The 16,678-nt window shown below is 52.8% G+C and overlaps 1 protein-coding gene across 6 annotated transcripts in view; it reads left to right on the top strand.

Moving 5' to 3' along the window:
- OLFML2B (olfactomedin like 2B) overlaps positions 1 to 16,678 on the top strand; it is a 36,557-nt gene that overhangs the window by 11,577 nt on the left and 8,302 nt on the right. Inside the window, exons 4-6 of one of the 6 annotated variants that reach the window (XM_070608315.1) lie at positions 5,439 to 5,615; positions 10,524 to 10,749; positions 12,534 to 13,058. In XM_070608315.1, the coding sequence (XP_070464416.1) occupies positions 5,439 to 5,615; positions 10,524 to 10,749; positions 12,534 to 13,058 (928 nt within the window). Of the gene's footprint in view, positions 1 to 5,438; positions 5,616 to 10,517; positions 10,750 to 12,533; positions 13,059 to 16,678 lie in introns of all 6 variants that reach the window. The other 5 variants (XM_070608317.1, XM_070608316.1, XM_008536909.2 and 2 more) reach the window with 5 other exon arrangements.

The following is a 16,678-nucleotide window of genomic DNA, read 5'->3' as shown; positions in this document are numbered from 1 at the left end:
ACATCTAATTTGTTACTGTGGAATGAAAGGTTTTCTTCTTAGCTAAAGGGATTTAAGGTGTGAGTCAGCTCTCCACCTGCTGGCCTAGGAACAGCTCGTAGCTGCCAGGATGTGAGGGAGCACGTGGCTGTAGTTAAAGTGTGGGGTTCTCCCTAATATGGAAATTCATCCTCAGAGGCCTGGAATGTCTTGCTCTTTATATGTTTGACTCTCTTCCAGGCTGTGGACTTCTTGAGGGCAAGCTGGGTCTAAGTCATCTTTGTTTCCCAGCGTCTGGTGTGGACTAGACGCTCAACAGCTGTTTGGTTGGGGAAGCGATAGAATGTGGCAGCTGGCGGCCCCCTGCACGCAGGCCGGCTGCCTGTCTCCATCAGCTGTGGTTGGAGGGATTGTGCCACGTCCAGCCTGTCCTGTCCTCAGGAGCACCGGCTGTTCCCAGCTGCTGTCCCTCTCCAGCTCTCTTATCAGGGGCTGGAGACACCTGTCGGCTGCAGCAGCTGTCCCAGGCCACCTGGTCCTAGTTGTGTCCTGGAGGGCTCAGAGTGGGGAAGAATAGGGCGAGCTCATGGGAACCTCAAGCCCTCCCACCGAGGGTCCAGATACCCCTACACTTCACTCCACCAATGGAGCCTGCCCCTCTGCCCTCAGGCTTGCCATCTGTATCTGGGCCCTGTGCCCATCCAGCCGTCTACTGGTGGGGGTCAGGTGGCCTCCAGAGATGTGGGAGCCCATGCTTGCCGCATGACTTGGGCCTGGGTTTGGCCCAGCTGCAGTCCAGCTTAGTCTCCTCCTACAAGTATCTAGTGTGTCTCTTTATAACACACCAGCCTTGGGTCCTCACCATCCTTCGTGTCCGAGCCACACCAGACCTTAGCTCCCCTTTCTTTTCTACTTGCATATCTGCTACTGAGATCCCAAGGGTCCGTCCCACTCCAGCTTCGCCTACATGTGTCCAGCCCTATTTTGTGCCTGGCACTGTGCCCCACGCAGCCCCTCATCCATTCTCCATACCAAGCCCGGTGAGGTAGGTATCACTACTCCTTTTTCCACCTGGGGCCTGGAGAGGTCCCATCGCTTGCCTTTGGTTACATAACCAGGCAGGGACCGTGGTGTGGGTTTCATACCTGGTCTCCAGCGCCAGCACCTTCCCCGACCACACCCCTGTCCCTGGTTCTGGTGGGGAGAACACGACCACAGAGAGCTGCCAGGGCTCTGCACCATGGTCATCTTTCCCTTGAGTCCCAACGCTTTTGGCTTAAGCTGCTACGTGGTCTCACCCAGGCATACACACCCTTGCCCAACAGCTGGACAAAGCCACAACACAGTTTGTACCCATGGAACAGCTTTACCCCCCATGCCCGTTTCACCTGCCTGCACACCTGGTTGTGTTGACCATCCTTAAAGCTGTGCTCTGACCAACAGTGCTGCCCAGTGCTGACTGCCAGCTGTATCCCCAACTCCACCTACATCCAATTCCCTCTTTCCCAGGGACCCTGCCTAGTTTGCACACTTCTCCCTTCTGGTATCTGTGCATCTGGCTGTAGTCAGCATGGGACACCTGTCCCCATTTGGCACTGCAGGCTTGCTCTCAGCAAGCACTCTCTGATGCCCAAATGCATGCCCCTCCAGCACATGACACTTGTTCTGTGAACACCTCTCAGTTCCTTGGCTCTGTCTGGCCCAACGACCTGTGACAGAGTTCCCAGATCTTTAATTGCCATGACTGGCTCTGTACAGGCCTCTATCTACCTGCTCTTCCTCCCTTCCCCCTCCCTCCTCTTCACAGTGCCAGGATCCTTGGCAGGGGCCATGTGGTGTGCTTGCCCCTGCTAGATAGGCACCCTTCCCGCCTCCTCCACCACACTGCCGTCACCGCCCACAAGCCACGCTGCACACACTGTAAATGTCACTGTTGCAGCTGTCCCACAAGGGAAGAGCCTGAAGCATGAAGTCATGGCGTTCACCCTTCTGCCAGGGCAGGATCGAGAGTGCCCTGTGTGGGTGGCATCCCCCATGCCTTCTGAGAAGTGCCCCACAAAAGCCTCTTGGTGTGAGGAAAGCAGAGCCCTAGGGATGAGTGGGGACCCCTGCAAGGCCAGCACCTCCAGGTTAGAGATGGCTGAATGGGAGGTAGCCAAGGAGGGGCCTGCTGCTGCTGACCTGGGGGACACCAGCTGGCCCGGCCCAGCAGGCCAATGGGGTGATGCCACTGCCAGCCTGGTGTTTATTCAGGTGGCTGGCGGGCTTTGCCATTCCCGTGAGGGGAATAAACTATATTGCACCTCTGGGTTCTCAGGGCCAGGACTGCCTCAAACCTTCCTCTGTGGAAACCTAGAATAATGACTCCTCACTAAAACCAGAAAGAGGATTGGAGATTTATTAATCAATGAGAAGAGGGGCCTAGAAACCCCAAAATCTGGGAGGCAGGACCTAAATCTGTGGAGCTGCCCCTCTGCCTCACAGGGAATGTATGGGCCAGTGCCGATGACTCTTTCAAGGTGTTCAGAAATCGGGCAGCATCTTATTTTAATAGCAAGGCTACTTAGGCCCAGAGTGGAGTCCTAGGGCCGTGGCCAGGCAGCAGATGTGGGCACACCTCAGTCCCCACCTTAGAGACATGTCCTGTCCTGACCTTGCCGAGGAGTCAGAACCTGCATCTGTCCCATCGCCCTGACTGACTTTCAGTTAGTGAATGCTTTGTTGTTTATTTCTTGTTTATTGCTTACTTCCCCTCATGGACGGTGGTCTTCATCAGAGCAGGGTCCTCACCAGTCTGGCTTACACTCGACCTCTCAACGCCCAGAACTGAACACATCCATGAGTTAATGAAGAAGTAATATATTGAACCCCTGGCCCTGCTGGGCCTCATTATATGTGTCAGGACATGAGCGTTTCAGGGGGAGACACCAGGCACTGCTCTTAGCAGGTGCTTATGGATGGACGGAAATGCTTGAATCTCACTAAGGCATCGGGAACATTAACATTCCCTTTCGCCCCCGGAAAGAAGCTGGCTCCCAGAAAACAGCCTCTCACGCATTTTGGCCCCCTTTCCAGCAGCTGTATCCCAAGCTTCCTACATTGAAGGCAGTGCTTCTCAAACTTTAATGTGTATGCAAATCACCTGGGATCTTGTTAAAATGCAGATTCTGATTCAGCAGGTCTGGGTGGGGCCTGAGATTCTGCATTTTAACGAGCTCCCGTGTGATGGAGTGATGCCTGTGTGGCTGGTCTCTGGACCACACTTTGAGTAGCAAGGACTTATGGGAGTCCAACATTTCTATGTTTCTTTGCATATGCAAATCTTCTCATATATCCTGAGACCGAAGTGCAGGTATTCACAGGCCCCTTTCATGTGCTCAGTGCTGCTTGAGAGTTGGCTGAATGCCAGGACCCTCTCCTCGTGTTCTTAGTGACCCAGCGAGGGAAGTGAAGAAGCAAGGGCCAGCAAGCTGGGTGCTGGGTTCAGCTCTGCCCCTTGTTTTATGATCTTGGGCAAATCACACCCTTACTCTGGGCCTCACAGATGAAATGAAGGGTTAGGCTTGAGTTCTGGAGTCCGTTCCAGCTGTAAGATTCTATGAAAAATAGCAACCACTTAGTATGTCCATGCACTTCCACATGTATTAAGTCATGTACTCCTCATAACAACCCAGAGGGCAGGTGCTGCTCTTATCCTCATTGGACACATGGGCAAACTGAAGCACAGGGAGTTTAAGTAATTTGTCCAAGATCACAGATTCAGCACTAGCAGCATTGAGATGTGACCCAGACCGTCTCCTCCAACATCCATGCTCTTAACCTCTGCACTTGACTGCCCCTCATGGCACCTGTGGGGAATGACGACACACCCAGTAAGACCACTCTTTCCGGGGATTCTTGAAATAGGACCTCTTTCTCGCGGGCTTTAGCTCCCACAGTTCTTTCTGTGAGATTTAGAGAGGCTGGCTGGGCCCAAGCCCCCGAGGACACATCAAGCCCCTCCAGTGCTCAGTAGCTGGCGTGCAGGGAAATGCTGTAGGAGTAGCACGGCCGGTGGTTCTAGAGCCTCGCTGGTGTTAACAAGCGAGTTTTAACTAGTGGCCTCTTCTGGGCAGCCCCTGTAGGAGCCACCAGAGTTACAGTGTCAGGGTGTCACCATCTGCCTGGATAGATGCACACTCCCCCCCCCCCCCGCCCCGGCTCTGAGCCACCATGGCTTCCCTCTAGGACATCAGCAGCATCCTACCAGGCTGCACACTGTGCCTGGCAATGACTCAGTTTTTATGCTTCCCATGTCTGTCTGTTAAACAAAGATGGAAAGCCAATGCAACCTCTGTTTTACATGGTTGCTTCCTCTACCCCCCTCATAAACAAGGCCCAAAGGAGAACATCACGTTTAAAAACTCAGATCCCCATGGCAACCTTAGAATGAGGGCCAGAGTTGGACAACGTTGGATCTCAGTGTAGTAGACTTCTCTAAAAATAACTAGAGGAGACGGGGCACCTTTCAGCCTGTCCACAACTGTCCGTGATTCAAATCCCCTGCAGCATCACCTTCTCCAGGATGCGCCTCTCAGGCCTCGAGTCCATTCCCTCCCTCCTCTGAACTCACTAAACCTCACGTTTGCCACTTACAGAACCTGATGTGGTTGGTCATCTTTTCCCTGCAGTGTGGACCTCTCTCCCCAGTTACAGTTGTCATCCCCTCTCCCCTGCACCAGGACAAGAACCCTGGGCATATTTAGAGCCTTTCTTTCTGTCCCACTGTACCTTAAATACACAGGAGGTACTCACCAGTGTTGGCTGACTGAAGCGTAGGTTGGTCCTTTCTGGTATGAAGCATGTCTGGAACACAGCTAATTTGCCAAGTGGGAGTGACTTAGAAAACTGTTTTTGTGGGTAAATAGAAAACTTTAAAGCCAGCCTATCTGTTTTCTACATAAATGATACTTTTAAAGTGTTGGGGAATCGTTTGTGCTCATTAGAAAAGCAGACTAAGTGTATTTCTTTGGGCACCCCTTCTAAAACTGCTTAGGAAACCCTTCGTTCATTAATTGAGCTACTGGTTCAGGTGTATGGGGTGCAAGTGAGTGGAATTTTTTTGTAATGTTACTCATCACTGGATAAGGGCAGACTATGTACAAACAAGAGAGAAAGAACAGGTGTCCTGGTGGCCCAGGGACATGGCAGTGTTATTATTAGGAAAGCTGTGGCAGTATGAGGCATTATTTCCAGCAGTGGGACATAACAGAGCCGAGCCGTCCCTAAAGGCTGCCTGGGACCTGGCACTGTCCTCAGCACAGGGCTGGGCACACTCTGGGACCCCACTTGCTCCTTGGCCGATTCCTCAGCCTGTCTGTGTGTGTCCGTGCTCTGAGCAGAAGATGGCTGCCAGCTGCTTCCCGCTTGTCTTCAGAGCACTTTAATGGATTCTCTTTTCACATTTTTCCTCTTCTCAGGAAGTTTCTAAAAACCTCACCAAGGAAAACGAGAAAATTAAAGAGGACATGGAAGAAATTCGAACTGAGATGAACAAACGAGGCAAAGAGAACTGCTCCGATAACCTCCTGGATAGCATGCCAGACATCCGCTCGGCCCTGCAGAGGGACGCGGCAGCAGCCTACGCCCACCCAGAGGTACAGCCCCAGCCTCCAAGGGCCTCTGACCACAGCCCCCCGGGAAGCCTGCTGCCAGCCCCTCCCGTGTGCATAGAGCTTTCAGGTCCTTTCACTGTCATGGCCCCATTTCCTCCCTACAACAGTCTGTAGTTCTGTAGGTCTGATGGGGCATTTAATGTGTTGGGTTATCTCCTAAGTTGATGCCCAAGAAACAGGCATTAATTGAGGAGATAACCCAAAAGAGTGGAGGAGGAAGCAGGTACATTTTGTTGGCAGGACTTGAAGAGTGAGGGATGCGATTAGCGAGGCAGCTCTGGAGGAAGTATTGTAAGAGGGCTCCCGGGACACCGGGGGATAGCAGCAGTTAAGAGAGGCCTTGTTTACTTTGACTGGTTGCCGGGGGCTGGTGGTGGATGGCACAGTGTGGATTCCAGGTGTGCCCTGAGGGATCCCCTCAGCCTGGGGCAGTCTGGCAGGGTGCAGACAGAGCAGGGCTGGGACAGTCAGGGCCCCGGAGCTGTTGTTCTGTGTGCTGTGATGGGAAAAAGGGTTGGGCAGCATTACCACCTCGGACTCTGTTGCCTGGGTCATTAAGACTTGGGGTACAAGAGGAGGTCAGACTGGGTATGTGAGCTTGGGACTCTTGGGCAGAGAAACTCATCAAGGTGGTGCCAACCAGGCAGGACCTGTGGGTTTGGGTAGCCTGGGGCACATGTGTTCTGAAGGCAGGATAGCGGGCAGGTTAGGACTTCAGAGACAACAAGCCCTGAAGAGAGTATGGTGCCTATACCCTGCCCAATATGTAACTCAAAATAAAGCAATTTCAAACCAGAAAATAATTAGAAGGAAGGCCAATAATTTTCTGGCTTTGCCCATGATGACTACTTTGATGCTTTTTTGGAAATATCATAGTCCTTCAAAAATTATTTTTATTCTCACTTTTGGGTGTCCCCAACATGCTAGCTACTGAGCATGTGTTTAGTCTGTTTGGTGGGTCATCCCTGAGCAGGTCTGAGCTTGTAAACCAAAGAGCCAGAGGACAGTTGGGCTGGAAGGGAACCTGGAGGCTCCCCGATCATCCCACCAGGGGCCCAGTGCTTCCTATCGCAGCCCATCTGGCATCCTCCACCGGCAGGGCTGCCCAGTGGAGTCAGGCGCTCCCCACCGTCTCTGGCTTCCAATTTCCCGGTCGGCTGAGCTTGAGAATTCATCTGTTGTCTTGATGACACATTATGTGGTATGTTCAGGAACCCAGCTCAGATTTCCTGAGGGCAAACAGCAAACCAAATCAAACACACCAAACTTTTTCTCCTTGCTCAGCAAAGCCCTTTCCCCTCCTGAAATCCCCATTCATCACACTGCTGACATTAGCACAATCCACCCAAACCAGGGTGGTGGGGGGAGAGCCTGCGCCGGGGAGGGGCCGGAAAGGGGGAAGTGGTAAAGGAGGCCCGAGGTTGGGATCTTTCTGTCCCTTTTCATCCCTCTGTCTCTTTGGTGAACCCCTCGCTGGAAAGGGGGCAAATGCGGTGTCTGAGTTTAGTTATTTTCAGGGTTCTTGTAGATGATGTCAGAGTTTCTCGGATTGGCGTATGGCAATTTGTTGGAGGCCTCTCTCCAAGAAGGTCTTTGCCTGGAGGGTTGGCAAGGAGCTGTGGGGGCTGTGTGAAGAGTGGAGAGGGCAGGGTGGGAGTGGGAACACGGGGATGCCAGGAGTTGAAGTCACACAACAGACTCTTGGATTAGCAGAGAGAGGAAATCAAAGCTTGGTGGCGGCTGCCGAGGCCCAGTGCATCCTGTCGCCAGTGAATCCAGGGAAATTATATGTTCTCTGGCAGAGGCTGTCCATGGTCTTGCTCCATCTCCTTGGCTGGGAGAAAACACTGCTGTTCCCACCCGTCCCTGAGAGCCTGGAGTTAAAGACGCTTCCTGGGGTTTGCCACGAAGAAATGACAACCTGCTTCTGCAATGCAGAGGGAGCCAGGGGCCTGCAATTAGATGGCCCACAGCGTCTGAGTCAAGGGCTGGGGCCTCTTGTCAGCTTCCCAGGCAGCTCTTTCCAGTGGGAAATGAGGGATCCCCAAGTCTGCTGGGCACTAGCCAGACCATGGCCCTGAGGGCTTGGGGACGCAGATGAGTTTTTAGACAGCAAACGAGTTAGTCCCGTGGTCACGGCTGGGGGCAGTGTGGCTTACTGTAAGGAAGAGCACGGGTTCTGAAGGCAGGCAGGCCTGCTGTGGCTTAAGAAGTGCCCCTCTCAGCCACTTCATTGACCTTCAACCAAGTTGCAAAATGACTCTGAGCCTCTCTTTCCTCATCTGTAGAATGTAAAGAATATCTACCTTGCCCCATTGTTCTAAGCGTTAAAAATAACATAAAGGGACATGTCTGCCGTAATAGGTGCTCACTAAAATGTCATCCCCACCAGCCAAGTATCCCTTGTACCTCTAGTCAAGGTCACCTCACTGGCAAGAAATAGGAGGTGAGAGAGGGCCAGGTGGCAGGAGTGAGGGCTGCCCAGGGCACGTCTGCCTGCTTCTTCTGGGCAACTCTCTGGTCCCAGCCAGGGGAAGCTGGCAGAAAGGTGTCCCCCGTCACCCAGGAGTCAATCTCCATTTGTGCTGAGGAGCGAGAAGCACACATTTAGGAACTGCCTTGTCTGTCGTACCATCTGGATAAACTCTCTTGTTACGGGAAAACCAGTACAGACTTGGGGGTGTGGCTGGGAGTGAGGACTCCGGGTTTTCTCTAGGCCAGATTTTAAAGGTCAAAACAAGAACCAGATTTGCTTCTTCCTGTGCAAAGTGAGAAAGTTGGCCATGAGAGCTGGGTCCCTGCCAGCTCACATTCAGTGACCACGAAGGTCCTGCTCTGCCCTCAGGGCTCTGGGTATCTGAGGACAGAGGTTTTGTTTCCAAGTGGGCACTGCTCCCTGGGTGGATTTCACCCAGATCGAGAGTTCCAGGAGGTAAGGGATCTCACTCACTTCTTCCTGGTGAGAAGTGGGCTTTCATGGCTGAGGCGCCTTCAGGAGACTGTTTCTTCTCATTCAGCCATTGAGGGACTCCTGAGAGCAGGGCTGGGCGACACTCCCCCGTAGGTCCCCGCACACCTCCCTGATGGAGCCACTGCCCCTCAGGAGCTGGACCCCGCTGTGGGGTGGCCCTGACTTTGAACACAGCCCGCTCACAGGCCCTGCACCCAAGGTCCTTTGGTTTCAAAGGTGGGTAATTCTGATCCTGGCTGGGGGACATGACTAGATGGACCAAGGCAGGACCCAGAGACCCTGCCACACCGTGGACACAAGAGGTCAGTCCCTGGGCAGCTGCCCTGTGGAGGACTGGGTGGTCCTTCGATGTGACCAGCACCATCATAGCGGTGCTCTCCTGATGCCCAGGTCATGAGCTACCTACTTAGACGCATCATTTGATTTGACAAAATCTCAGTGCCAGGCACAAATGCAGACAGTTCCTTGGGATTTTTCATGATTCAAAAATTCAATTTAACCAATATTAAGGAGCATCCACCCAGAGAAATCAAAGACGGAGAAGAGATGGTCTCTACCCTTCCAGCTGTTCACAGTCTACGGAGGCATCCTTCCGTAATGCTCGTGGAAGGCAGGCTGGGAGAGCTGCCCTAATAGCAGTACAGGCTTGTATCCATTAGGAGTTGTGTTCAGCTTTGAGTAAGAGACCCAAATACAGTGCCGTAAACAATAGAGGGGTTTGTTGTTTGTTCATGAAGAAGAGCTCTGGACCAGGCGGACCAGGCCTGGTGTGGCTAGGTGTAAGATGTCCATCTGCAAAATCTCCTTCTGGTCACAAGATGGCTGCTCAGCTCCAACCATCGTGTCCACAGTTCAGGCCAGAGAAATGAGGAAGAGCGCAAAAGATGCCTGGGCTCAGCCTCCCTTGTAAGAAACTTTTCCGAAAGCTCTTCCCACCAGCTTCTACTTACACTCCACCGGCCAGAACTTAGTCCCATGACCACTCCCACAAAACCAGTTTCCCATCAGTAAGGAACAAAGACACAGGGGATGTGGGTAGTCAATTAGAAGGCTCTGCCACAGAGTGCACAGTGAGGATTGGGAAGGAAAGATTACTGCTGAATGAGAAGTTCTAGGAGTATTTCCTTCAGGACCTGAGATTTTAGCCAGGCCTTGAGCAAAGGGTAGATGACAGTAAGAGCTCTATAGGGGGAAGAGAATGGCCTTCCAGACAGAACTCAGTGTGAGCAAAGACCCAGCAGCTCAGGAGAACCGAGAGGTTCAGGAGTTAGCCAAGTGCCTGGAATCCCGAGGGCGTGGGGGCTGGGCACCAAACGAGAGAAGAGTTCTGAGTGCCGGGCCAAGGACTCTGGACTTTGTTCTGGATGCGTTAGGGAGGGGTTGGGGCAGTCTGTTCTGACAGCAGAAGTAAAAGCAATCATGCTCCATCCTGAGGTGTGCATCTTAGTCCGCAGGCTTCATGTCCCACCCAGCACCCTTGCCCTCGCGTGGATCTCACTGGAAACAATGATACAAGCTCTAGGTCACCCAGCATCGCTAGGCCAGAGCTGAGAGGGGAATGGCACTGAGAAGTATAGTGTGGAGGTTAGAGACAGATTCTTAAGCCAGACTGCCTAGGTTCATATCCTGCCTCTACCACTTACCTGCTGTGGGACCTTAGGCAATTTACATAACCTCTCTGTGCCTCAGTTTCCTAATCTGTAAATGGGATGATAAAAATGGTTCCAATCTCTTAGGACTGCTGAGAAGATTCAATTGGTGAACATATGTAAGCGCATAGACCAGTGCCTGGCTCTTGGGAAGTGCTTTTATGATTAGCCACCGTCACTAGTATGGCCTGGGCTCCAGCACTGGCCCCACCTGACCGCTGCCTCTCTGACCAGTGACCTGACCTTCCCTTGTTCCCCTCTGAGGAGCAGTATGAAGAGCGGTTTCTGCAGGAGGAGACCGTGTCCCAGCAGATCAACTCCATCGAGCTCCTGCACACGCGGCCCCTGGCTCCGCCCGAGGTGGTGAAGCCACAGCGGCCCCTGCAGAGGCAGGTCCACTTGCGGGGCCGGCCAGCCTCTAAGCCCACGGTCATTCGGGGCATCACCTACTACAAGGCCAAGGAGCCTGAGGAGGAGAACGACATCGAGGAGCAGCGTGAGTTGCGGTCAGCAGGGCCACTGCAGGGGCGGGGCAGGGAGCAGGGTCACCATTCGTGTCCATCTGTGGAGATGCACTTCCTGTGAGCGCACATCCCTTGTGCAGTCTGATTACTGCTGTGGCCCCGCCGAGCCAGCTGGGTCACCTGAAAATTCCCTGTGATTACGAATCCTCCAGAGTTCTCATGCGCTTCCTCCCAGCTTGCCGAGTGGCCTTGGGCAAGTTGCTTGACTTCTCTGGGCTTGCAGAATCCCACAGGGCAGAGCATGGTTGAGCTGGAAGGGACTTCAGTGTCCTCCAGTCCAGTCCTCCCCATTTGCAGATGAGGACACTGAGGCCTGGAGGGGGAGTGACTGGCTCAGAGCCACATAGTGGGCTTCTCCAGGTTGCTCCTCCCTCCAGGGTCGCTGGGCTTGCCAGCTGAGTCTCCAGCACCTCCCCCTTCCTCTGCATCCTTCTTACTATTTCACAGAAAGCAGATGTTCCCTTTGTCTCATCTTTATCTTGTCTCCTCTTCCTGTCTTCCTCCTTGCCCCCTTCCCTTTCATCCTTCTTTTCCCTGCCCAGCCCCCCTCAGAAGCCCCGAGCCTCGCCTCTCCCTGCTCTGCCTGGTCCAGCGCCGCAGCCTCCTGACCCCCCGCCACCCCCCGCCTCTGCCTCCTTCCAGTTTATGATCACCCATCCACTGGCATAATCATTTTGTCCGCTTTTAACTATCTGTTGTCTTTTTTTATTACTGATATGCGGGAGCTGTTTGTTTTCACATATTCTGGAATAGGTCCTTTGTCAGTTGTATGTACTGCAAATATTTTCTCCCAGCCAGTGGCTTGTATTTTCAGTTCCTTAAAAGTGTTTCTGATGAGCAGAAAAAGCCAATTTACCAATTATTCCTTCTGTGGTTAGGCCTCTTCGTTTCCTCTCTAAGAAATCTCTGCCTATTCCTTCTCTGCTCACAACCCTGCAGACTCGTCCATTTCACTCAGAATAAAAACTGAGGTCCAACAGCACCCAAGCCTCTACATGACTCAGTTCCTGTGCTTTCTCTGACCTCACTCCTGTTACTCTCCTCTCACACCCTCTGCTCTGTCCACATTGGCCACCTCACTGCTCCTCAGCTGTCATGTTCTGGCCTCAGGGCCTTTGCACTGCTACTCCTGGAATACTTTTCTCCCTCATAGCTGCTTGACTAACCCCCTTACCTCCTTCAAGCCTGGAGTCCCATCTTCACCATTTTATCCATTATTGCAAGTTTCCCTTCTCTCCAGCTCTCTGAACCCTCCTCACTCTCCTTGAGTCTTTTTTTTTCATAGCACCTTCAAGTGAATTATCTATCTATTGTTTAGTGTCTCTACCACTAGTTAGAAGCTCTATGAGGGCAGGGATCTCTGTTTTGCTGTACATGCTCCATACTGTACTGTACAGGTACATGTACATACATGTCCTGTCGCTGTACATGCTCCATAAATTTCTCCTGAATGAATGGACGGAGACGAACCTCCTCCCAGGTTTCAAAGCCCATGGCTGTGTGTTCCCTTGGTGGCCCCTGAGTCCCGGGTGGAGGATGGCAGCAGGCTGTTGAGAGAGATCCTACAGGAAATCCTTCCATCTGTGGTCCTTTTCACCTTCTTCTTCTGAATCCCAGCTGGGCTCCATCTCTCAATTAGGGCATCATGTTGAGGGAAGAAACCCTCCTATTAACCTGCCCTATACTGCCTGCCCTTGGTCATCAAACGGTGGTTCCTCTCCCCGAGTCACAAATGGACCTTGTGTTTGTTTCCCAGAAGACGAGTTTTTCAGCGGTGACAACGGAGTGGATCTGCTGGTTGAAGATCAGCTTCTGAGACATAACGACCTGCCAACCACTGCCAGCCGGAGGCCAGCAACCCCCCGTCCCAGTGCCGCTGTGACAACTGATGCTGGCACTCAGGCCACACCCCTGTCCTCAGCACAGCCACAGGCCACGACCTCAGCTCCCGGTGTCCCCGACCCTACACTTTCTGCCTCAGTTGAACAGTTTTCAACCCCACTCCCAACCACCTCAGTGTTGCCAGATCCCACGGAGGAGGCAGTCCTTAAACCTTCTACTCAGGTGCCAGCCACCACCGTGGCCCACACAGCCACCCAGCAACCTCCAGCCTCAGCTTCTCCATCAGTGGCTCCTGAGGACCTGTTTGTGGAGGCTACGCACCTGGCCCCAGTGCCTCCCACCACAGTCAGGACAGAAGATGCTACCGCTGGGCAGGGCACAGCCCCTGCCAGCCCCACCCTGAGCCCTGAAGAAGAAGATGACATCCGCAATGTCATAGGTGAGTTCACCCTACCTTGCCTTGGTCTCCTGGTCAGTTCAGGTCAAAGGCTGAGCCTGGAAACAGGTTGAAAGGAGAGGGAGGGGCCAGACGGTCAGCCTTCTTCCTAAAGAAAGGTGAGCGGAGGTGCGCCTTTGGCCAGTGACCAGTTTTAACGTCCACAGTTTATGTACTCACAGTGGGCCAGCGACAAGAGGGGGAACTGCCTTTGTAAAGCATGTATACATCAGTGGAGCCAAGCACTCACTTCATCAGCGGTTTTACGAACATGTGTCAAGGTCTTTCTGTGGACTGCGCTTTGTGATGCGTATTGGGTATTTGGCGACGGCTAAGTCAAGTTTTCTGCAGTACGTTTACCAGACCATGAAATAACAAGGCATTCTCATGGGAGGTGGGGGAGAAATCCCAGAATAATAGAGGAGTGGAAGCAGGGGACTAACCGGTGCAACGGGTCCCAGGGCAAAGTCCCACGAGGCGGGCTTGGAGAGCGTGGAACACTGTGGCACCGTGTGATAAAGGCTGGAACAGAGGAGTGGAGAAACAGACATGGAAGCGGGAGCACCAGCTTGGTGGCTGCTCAGAAGGAGGGGGAAGCTTTTCTAAGGAGGTCTTATTCGAGCTGGATTTTGAAGGATGAACAGGACTTTTCTAAGCAGAGAAGGGAAGCCTTCTGGCTGTAGGGGTGTTCCAGGAGCTCAGAGAATGCAGCCCTGTTCTGTGCCCGAGAGCTCCGTGGTCACAAGATGACTCTGAGAACAGTGAAAGATGAGAGTGTGGGGGGAAGACAACCAGAGAGAGAGGTGGGAGCTGGCTACAGCTCTCTAGTCCCAGAAGAACTAAACCAAACATTCATCGAGTCACTGCCGACAGTGATTGAAAAATAACACTATTGAATAATAATTTCATCAGAATGCTTGTTGGAAAATATATGTGAATTGGCAGAAGATGCGGTTTGCCTTCTTCCTATCTTTGCCTTCTTCCCATTTTCTGCTCCCTTGGCGGCCTCATTCCCAATCCTTCCTCAGAATAAGGGGCCCGCTACTGCTAGAGGCAAGGTGGTGGAGGGAGCACCTGCCGGGTGCTGCTGGTCGCTGCCGCTGACAGCTGTGTGACCCTTGGCCAAACCCCTGCCCTCTGTGGGGCTCAGTTGAAATTAGAACTTTGCTAAGGACTCTTTCTCCCATTATATTCTGTGGTTTTCTGCAGTAAGTTTATCAGGCCGTGATACAGCAAGGGATTCTTATTGGGTGAAAATCCCGGAATAATGGCAGAGTTGGGAGCAGGGAAAGAGCCGGTCAAAATGGACCCCAGGGCAAAATCTCATGAACCTTGGCCTGGAGGACGCTAAGCAAGAAGGCAAATCTTGGGCCATAGGAGTTTGGTGGGAGCAGGAGAGAATGTTTTTCTTTTCCTTTCTTTTCCTTCCATGGTGGGAGCAGGCTGCCCGTAGAGTAGAAGGCTGATTCCTCATTGCATGGATTGTCAGTTCTGAAGCTGCAGGTCCTGCTCAATTTCTGCAGAACGCCCTGGGGTCCGAGCAGAGGTCCTGCTTCCACATCAGCACTAGGCAGCCTTGACCATGCTCTAGGGACCGCCCCCTGAGCCCAGCACTCCGTCTCCCCATCTGTCATGCGAGTGAGCTCCCCTTGGCCCCCATACCTCCCCCACCTCTCCCTTGGGTGGGAGGGACAGTTCCTCTGGAAACTTAGAAGTCTGCCCCCACTACTTCTCCGCAGGTAGCTGGAATACCAACAGTGGAGACCTGCTACGGGTAGACCCACACACCTTGTGCGTCCTCAGTGATGGGGTTTGCCAGCCTGGGAGCCTCTTTCCTCGGTGACTTCCTAGCCAGGAGTGGAGTTCTCCACTGACTCCACACCCCCTCCAGCCTGGGTCCCAGCACCCAGAGCCTATTCCCACCTTCCTCCCCCAGGGGTTGCCATCTGTGGGCTGTTCTGGTGTAACTCCCAACATGCACCTTTCTGGGGTTCTTAGGACTCTGTCCTCCTCCAGTAGCCTGACTGAGAAGCTGGTACCCAGACAGGAGAAACCCTGTGTCCTGGCAGCCATTTACCTGGTGGTAGGAGCTGGAGGTGGGGATACATTCTCTCTTGCTCAATTTTCTATTCAACTAGAATGACGTCGTCACACAGAGGAAGTAAGGTTTTGCTTAAAGACTGGCCTCTAGGGTTTTTCAGAAGAGCTGGGGTTCTTGCCTCTTGAGTCTACTATAGAAAAAACACAGGACATGGACACAGATGTAGCGTTTTCTTCAAATACCGAGGAGTGAAAAGAGAGGGTGGCACAGTGAGAGGAAAGGTTTGGCTGTTCAGGTAATATGCAGTCTTGGCAAGTTTGTTCTCGGGAATCATTTTTAATCGTTTATCACCATCAAGTGCCTCTCTCGGGCTACTGTTCGTGTGGATAGGATTTCCTTTCTGGAACCTTCTCTGTGGACCCCCTAACTTGCCTGTACCTGACTGAGTAAGAGCGTGATGTGCTGCACGTCCTAGTCATCAGTTAAATAAAAATCATTTGGCTGAAACCGACACAGGCCACTGCTTTGCTGCCTGTGAAAGGTTGTTTGCTGTTTAATGAGTCTGGCAATTTTGATTTTGAGGGGTGGTTTTAACTGGGGCTCCTTTTAAAGATTTTATTTTTCTTTTTTCTCCCCAAAGTCCCCCAGTACATAGTTGTGTATTTTTAGTTGTGGGTCCCTCTAGTTGTGGCATGTGGGACGCTGCCCCAGCATGGCTTGATGAGTGGTACCATGTCCACGCCCAGGATCTGAACTGGCGAAACCCTGGGCCGCTGACGCTGAGCACACGAACTTAACCACTCAGCCATGGGGCCAGTAAATCGGGCTCCTTTTAACAGGAACATCCTATGCCACAGTTTTCAAGTCTGATTTTGTGATGTCCTAAAATGTCTACCATGATCCTCAGGAGAACTGTAAAACTCTCAGAAAAATTCCAAAAACAAGTAAATTAGAATTTACTTTTGGTTGTGAAAACAAGCATTTGGCCAGAGTGTGGCTCTAGGATGGGGAGAGGAAAGATCCCGTCAGTGATGGGAGCCAGGGCTGGCGGCGGGTAGGGACCGGTCACCATGCGCGACTGGCTTGGGGAAGTCTGCTCAGGCTACTGCAGGGGAAGAAAATGGTTGTGCCATGTGGCCAAGGCTTTGCGGAGTCCCAGACTTTAATGACTACAATTCCTGGTGCGTGCTTTAGAAGGGGCTGGTTTGGGGCAGGGGTGGAGAGCAGGGAGGAGCAGACAAAGAGAACAGTCAGGATAACAACAATCCCAGAGAAAGCCTGTCTCATAATTGAATCTAGGAAACATCACGATCTCTGAAGAATGTCTCCTCCACAAAGTGTATGACCTTAACCCTCCTGAGGCCTGACCGGCCCCTCTCGCTGTGGGAGTGAGAGGGCCCGCCTGCCCACCTCATGTCAGCGGGCTGGTCTGAGGCAGCTGAGCAAGGACAGGGGCAGTGCTGGCCAGAGCCTCCACAGTGCTCAGACTCAGGACCAAGAGTGTTCCCAGTCGGCCACCCTAAGTCACCTGACAGGCAGCTCCCCACCCCCAGCTCCACAGGTGCACTCTGCTCTGAGTCAC

This window comes from Equus przewalskii, unplaced genomic scaffold (genome assembly GCF_037783145.1).
Source record: "Equus przewalskii isolate Varuska unplaced genomic scaffold, EquPr2 ChrUn-6, whole genome shotgun sequence".
NCBI lineage: Eukaryota > Metazoa > Chordata > Mammalia > Perissodactyla > Equidae > Equus > Equus przewalskii.
The sequence above is the reverse complement of the archived record's forward strand: the minus strand, read 5'-3'. Positions and strand labels throughout refer to the sequence as shown.